The sequence below is a fragment of the Colossoma macropomum genome, unplaced genomic scaffold (assembly GCF_904425465.1).
Source record: "Colossoma macropomum unplaced genomic scaffold, Colossoma_macropomum, whole genome shotgun sequence".
In the NCBI taxonomy this organism is placed as follows: domain Eukaryota; kingdom Metazoa; phylum Chordata; class Actinopteri; order Characiformes; family Serrasalmidae; genus Colossoma; species Colossoma macropomum.
In genome coordinates this window covers 8,845,339-8,852,614 of record NW_023494805.1, presented here as the reverse complement: position 1 = coordinate 8,852,614, position 7,276 = coordinate 8,845,339, and the positions used below count along the sequence as shown (strand labels likewise).

The 7,276-nt window shown below is 38.6% G+C and overlaps 1 protein-coding gene across 1 annotated transcript in view; it reads right to left on the bottom strand.

Annotated features, from left to right (window-relative positions):
* Positions 1 to 227: 227 nt before the first annotated feature.
* wrnip1 (WRN helicase interacting protein 1) overlaps positions 228 to 7,276 on the bottom strand; it is a 33,337-nt gene continuing 26,288 nt past the window's right edge. The window contains exons 5-7 of the mRNA XM_036596154.1: positions 3,228 to 3,383; positions 2,763 to 2,842; positions 228 to 762 (exon numbers count right to left, since the gene is read on the bottom strand). Coding sequence (XP_036452047.1) covers positions 481 to 762; positions 2,763 to 2,842; positions 3,228 to 3,383 — 518 coding nt within the window. The 3' untranslated portion in view covers positions 228 to 480. The remainder of the gene's footprint in view (positions 763 to 2,762; positions 2,843 to 3,227; positions 3,384 to 7,276) is intronic.

The window sequence follows — 7,276 nt, the reverse complement described above, 5'->3', positions numbered from 1 at the left end:
CTGTTACCCATTAATAACATACGAAGCCGAGCCGCCTCAAGGTTCCTCCAAAGCACAGGCCTGTATGCAAGTGCGTACCCTGCATACTTAGACGCTCCGCTGTAGTCTGTCACTATTAAGTAAACACTTAGAGAAACAATACATATTTTGTCATGTCATGTAGAAAAAAGTTCATCATAAACTTGTCGAAATTAAATGTGTCAAATGACCAAAAGCTCAAAAAGGAGAAAAATTGGTAAATATGTTTTAATTACGATTTCTTACAAAAACCTTACAGCATGTTGGTTACAGAACAAGGCTGGACAGCAGGACCAGATCCAAGTAAACTTAATCTGATCATATAATGTGGAAGGACACTGACCGAACAGGTCATAAAAGTGCAAACAGTTTGATTATCATGGCATGAGCAGTGCAAAAGCATAGAAGAAGCAGCTAACATTTCTCAGAACACCACCGTCCTCACCTACAAAAGGTGAGAGATCAAAGACCAGTAGGTTTCCAGGTGAAAAAGTTGATTCCACGGAGTTCCTCAGGGAGGTATGCCTGGTCCACTGGCCCGTTGAATGCTGGGTTGTATTTGTAGCCTTTAGCATAGCCTAGCTCCTTCATTAACTTGGTAGGAGCATTGCGAATGTGAAGGGGAACTGGAGGTAAAGGACCTTTGTGGTTCCTCAGACAGGTCTTCACATTGTTATAAGCCATGTATACCTCTACAGACTTTGGAGCTCTGGCCAGGTAGACCGCACACTGGGCCAAGATCACCTAGACATGATTGAAGAAGTAGAAAGATGAGCAAATTATTTTTTAAAGTCACTGAATATTTAATTAAAATCTATTTAAATTTAAGGCACTTTATGAGTTTAACTGTTTTGCTATACAATTGTGAAAAGACCAAGTGTGCATGTAGCCAAGAGGCATTGATAACAAATTACTATCTGATCACTCAAACAACTTCAGAAGGAGGAGATACATCTGAGTCACGTGTGAATGTATCCTTTCCTTCTAGACACATGTAATATTAGCTAGTCCCAGACAGAACTATGTCAAGGTTATGTTTTCTAAGCTGGAGTTCTCAATAAAGCTGGATAACTTAAGCCCAAAGTAAGGCCTGTCCAATAGAAATGTTCCTTAGGCTACGTTTACACAGCAGGTAAAAGTGGCCCAAATCTGATTTTCTCACCAAATCCGATTTTTTTGTTTGGCTGTTCACATTATTTTTTAAATGTGACCTGTATGCGACATCAGTCTGAACAGATCAGCTCCTAAACCGACCCGCATGCGCAAAAGAACAGTGCTTCACGTGGCTCGTCCAGAGGTAAACAGTCACGACGACTAGCGAACACCAGTCGCTCCCGGAGTTTTCAGTTTCGTCTTCGCCAGCATCACAGGAGCAAGTATAAAGTTCCAGTGGTTGACAGCTGGGCTCGTCACCCACAACGTGTTCGGGTTCGCCATAAAAAGGGCACGTAATTTGGCCACAGCCACTTCTTCGGTTCGTGTCCTTGGGTTCTTTAAACTGTTCTCTGACACTGCAGCCTCAGGCTCCTCCAGCTGCGTTCGGCCGTTCCGGTTGAACACAGAGCGGTTTGATGAGTCTCTTCTAATTTTTGTACAGAAACAATGTTACAATGTTTATGAGTCTCAGCAGCGCGAAATTATGACGAACGTCGAGTTGTACTGACGTAAAAGTCGAGTGAATTCCAATCTGGCTGTTCAGACTGAGCCACATTGCCGCAGATCGGAAACGTATCGGATTTCAGCACCACATATGAAAGCGTCTCAAATCAGAATTGAAAATGTCAGATTCAATGCGGTTTTTGCTGTTCACACTGACACACAGACACACATCTGTGTCACATTTGAGGAAAAAGATCGGATTTGGGCCACTTTTACCTGCTGTGTAAACGTAGCCTTAGATGTCGTACTACTGAACGGGCTAAGAAAATCTTATTTGAGAAATCTTATCTGAGAAATCTTTTTTTGTGAAATACTGCCTCAAACCAGAAACTGATGGGTAGGTCTGTGGAGACAAATACACTAGACAGACACAAGTATTGGGACACTCCTCCTAATTATTGTGTTCAGGTGTTTCAAGCGCACCCCCTGCAAATAGATGGATAAAATTAAGCACATAAAATTAAGCACTTGACAGTGCAAAAGTGTCAAAGCTGCTGTCATTACTAATTAAAATATTAGAGGAAATTCTACAGTTGTTCAATATTCAGTCGTTGAGATGTAACAAAGTTATTCAGAGTGGTTTGATGAAAAATGGCTCATTGTAAAGAAATTTATCATCAGTGACAGTCATTGGAACCAAGGGGTGTGATGTCTACAACACAAACACAGCCATTTTATTTACTATCCAAACCTACACGTGTCTTCTGAGTCTTTATATGTAATGTTGATAAGTATATATATATATATATATATATATATATTAACTGCATTTGCATTTACACTTGATCTCAACATTATATAGGTCAAGTGTAAATGCAATGTGGATTAATCTTATCTGGAATATATCTGGATATGAGATGAATGAAGTAAGTGTAAACAAGATTGTTGAAGGGTGAGGCAGTACATCTGAATTTGTCACTGCAGTCAATTCACAGTTCTTAAAATAAATAATAAGCATCAAGACATTACACAGATGCAGCATTCATAATTAGGCTTCCCTCTGGTATTTTCCCCATTGAGCTACTGATTATAATGTTTGTTAATGACCAGTAATCTGTGTGGAAGTCCAATCAGGTGAATGTTACCTCGCATTCAGGCATGCCGATGAAGTGGCAGGCCTGGAAAGCAGCCACAGCCTGAGGGAGCGCTGCTGGATCAGCCAAACCTTAAAAGACAGCCAGACATGTTTATCGTCTCCTGATTTTTTTCAAATGGAGTTTTTTTAACCCCTTAAAATCCCAGGCTTATTACATACTAAGGCTTATTATTGAGTAACTACAGGGACTTCAAACTGGTGGAGCTATTCTTTGGCTATAGAAGTGTGTAATAAACCTTAGGCCTGCCAGAGGGCTCTGGCCATTTAAGGGGTTAAAGAAACCAGAAAATGAGTGATTAGAACTCTAATGAGAGAAAAACTGTAAACTACAACAAAATTATAATGCATTAATATTCCATCTTTAAAAATCTAACAACCTGGCAGCAGAAAATTAGCACACGGGAATCACAAATGTGAAAGCTGTCCTTTAGATATTAAGACACCGTCGACTCACCCACATCCTCACTAGCGAATCGGACCAGCCTGCGAGCCACGTACAGCGGGTCCTCACCTCCTTCCAACATCCGGCCCAGCCAGTAGAGGGCAGCGTTCTCGTCGGAGCCCCTCATAGACTTGTGCAGGGCCGAGATACAGTTGTAGTGCTCCTCACCTACGAGTGAGAAATGGAATGGTGAATATTGCACTTTAACAAAGCTGCTGTCATTACTAACTAAAATTTTAAAGGGAAATTTTATAGTTATTCAATATTCAATCATTAAAATGTAACAAAGTTATTCAGAGTGGTTTGATGAAAAAAGGCTCATTGTAAAGCAGTTTATCATCAGTGGTGCTGATAGGAACCAGGGGGCGTGATGTCTACAACACAAATATAGCCATTTTATTTACTATCCAAAACCACCAGTGAACCTACACGTGACTTCTGAGTCTTTATATGTAATGTTGATAATGATAAAATAGTAGTAAATATTGAAAAAAAAAAATGTTTCCTTGGTGACCATTTCGCATTACAGGGTGCTTTTTTGAGGCTTTAAACCGGGGTGTCAAACTTAACCACTAAAAGGGCCATAATAAAAAACCTCTACAAATCTGTGGGCCAGAGTACGTCTGTGCTTTTATTTGATTGTTAAATAACATTTTGCTATAAATAGAAATTTTGATCAATCAGTGGAATTCCCCTTTAATTTAGAATGAAATACAAGCTTAAATTGCTCCACTTGCTTAGTTTTTTCTATATTTTGTATTGATCTGTTATGTCTTCAGTTCATTATTCTTACTGACTGAAAGATTGACTGCAGGAGCAGGGGGAACATTTAAAATGAGACTCAGGATGCATATTAAATACAGTACAGTCAAAATCCACAACCTGGCAACCACAGCATTGAGAAGCATTACATAACACATGCATATCATCTATCATCTAAGACAGCATTTATCATCTGCAGGGTGAGATTTACACTGTCAGTTGGTCGACTGGGAGACTTTTTTTTGGGACAACTGTAGTAAAAGAGCTTAAACCAAACTCTCGTTATGTAAAGGCTCATTCTTCATCGAGTCCTGGCAGTCTGTAATCTGCAGATGAACACACAGCCTCTGGAACGCAACAACTGCTGCATGTCATGATGACATAAGGACAGCTCAGAGCAATCCATTTAAGAAAAAAGGAAAAAAGCAGCCGATCCTCTCCTTATATATACACTATTATAGCTGAACTTTGAGAGCTGTGTTTAAACCTGTACTACTCTATCAGTCTAACCCTAAAACTGTGCAGTACTTTGGAAAGCTGTACAATGTATACAAAGAGTATCACTTTATTATATAAAAGTCATTATATGAAACAGTTATGAATATGGTACCTGACACGCTGTTTTATGATAGTTTAAGAAGGTTTTGGACTAAAACTTTTTTTATTTTAATCTATTCATGGTGGAGAGGTGCCTTTGTTTGGGACTACCACTATTTTACCATCATCAACATTACATATAAACACTCAGAAGACACGTGTGGGTTCACTGGTGGTTTTGTATAGTAAATAAAATGTCTATACCTGTGTTGTAGACATTGTTACCCCTGCTTCCTATAACGACCACTGTAAAGAAATCAGAGTGTGTACAATGCACCATTTCACCTCAAGCCACTTTGAATGACTTTAATTATATCTCATCGATTATTAATTAGGCAGGAACGTTAAAAAATCTGTGGAATTCTCATTTAACTAATTACAATAACGCTGCTCAACAGACAAAGTTTTACAAAAGAAAAGCCAATTTATCTTGCAACTGGTTTTAGAGCATTTGGTAGTACTTTATAATAAAATCTACCTCAATAAAAGGCTTATTAAGGGTTTAAAACTAGTTTATTAATAGTTATTATTATTAATAATTAGGTCATAAACACTTAACATCATTAATAAACAGTTATAACCTATAACACAAACAACAGACAACACTGACCTTGCTCAGATCTTACTTCGTCTTCTCTATCAGTCAGAATTTTACCCTGCCAGCTTCATCTGATATTCATATTTATCGCACAGTGTTACCATTTTTATTTAGGTGATATAACTGCTTACTGATGACTTTTAAGGTAAATATTAAACTAATGTAACTAATTACTATTAATAAACTAATTTATAAAGGCTTTGTTAGGGTAGCTGTGTTTTCGCATACGCCAATCAAAAGTCAAACCGATGGCCTGATTATTTGACCTAAACCCCTGAGAGGCACACGATCCTCCTGTTGATGCTGCTATTTCTGAAAGCCTGGCCAGCGACAAAGCTCTAATAGTTTTTGCACTGGGAACTGCTGTGTTCCAGCTGGCGGATATTCATCACGGCTCTGGCCAAAGGGGCAGTGATGGTGAGAGACAGGGGTGTCCCGTTTAAAAATGTGTGCCAGTGTAGGGGTAGTAATTAGCGCAGTGATGCTGACTGTGCGCCTCTGGAGGAAAGCTATGCAACTGATGAAAGAAAAGAGGCCTGCAAATGAGCACTGTGTTCTGAAGGCTTAGCCCAATGCTCTCTGTCACGGAGGCCCTTGGAATAGATGTGCTATTCACAGTGTGAAATAAAGCTCTGCTGATCGTTCAACACAGTTTTACCAATAAATGGTCTTAAACGCTGGAGTTAATGTATAACCGCTATTTCACCCTTTAAACCCTGAAGGCTGGCGTGCAGACTGCTGGTCACCATAGCAACGCAGATAACGATCTCACCTAGCTAGTAGCTAACGAAACGGCAAAGAGAAAGAAGTAGGATGAACATCGATAATTTGGAGACGAATTGTATTTGGATTTACAATCACTCCAGCTGGTTTCCTGATACGTTTAATTTGCAAAGAGAAACTGTCAAACACTAAAAGTCGCAAAGCTGAAGCTTCTTGTTTGAATTGTCAGTCTTGAAAAAAAGGCGAACGTTGAGAGACATTTTAGAAGAAACTGTTCTACTTTTGCATAAAAAAATTCCTGTCGGAGATGCGAGAAAAGCGGCTATAGCTGAGTTATAGCTTGAAGCAGAGCAAAGCAAGTCTGCGTTTTTGTTTCTAGTATTTTTTATCCTATACTAGCACATTAGCACATACTGAAACATATTTACAGCCAAGGTGGTAAAATGGACATAATGTTGTGGCTCCCAAGGTGGTTTGATTTTTACTAAAAGGACAAAATGTCTCTTCTTAACATTTGGGTTGCTGAGCTCTGCTCTAAGGTTTTCTAGTATCTGTTGATCACACAGGAACCTGTAAAAATCGCTCACACCACTACACTAGTAACAAATTAGCAGAAATCTTGAAAGTCATTTCTATGTCTAACAAATAAAACAACTTCATAGCTTAATTTGCAAAGACTTCGAAGAACTCAGTTTCCACAAAAATGTGTATTTTGCAAAAAAAATTATTTGAAACTACCCAACTGCTTCTATTATGCTGTGTTTTGAGTCAAAGTGCAAGAAAACATGGCAAAACTCTTGTCTGTGCTAAATTAACTGTACTCAATAAATGCAGCAGATAGAGATTATGTTAAAAAAAAATGGAAAATAAATCATCTCTGATAATTTTACTTAATTGAATCAAATTGAATAATTCCCCCCTTAACTCTGTTATCAGATTAACTACGACACTGTTGTTCTTTGTGTGAAACGCTGTGACTCTGTGTTGAGATGCTAGCGAGCAATGAGGTATGAAAGTGGAGGGGTGAGAACTCCCTGCTGTGAAAACAATTCACTGTTCTCTACAAAGACGGTCAAGCCTAGATAAAATGGACAGCACACCTGCAGCTTTCTAAAAAAATATATATATTGAAAAATTAGTTTTTAAACACAATAAAAACACTGCAAATGTTGACTTGCGTGTTCGCCCATAAAGATATAAAGCCAAACTGGGTCTAGTTTAGCGGTTCATATACAATCCTATCAAAATATATTCCACCTACACTGAAGAAAGAAATGCACAGTTTAACTGCTGGACCTACTGTGAAAAGGTGTTGAGTAATGATCATAAAGCAACATCTCTCCGAAACAATCAATAATCAGTAATCAAAGTACAGTTTGAA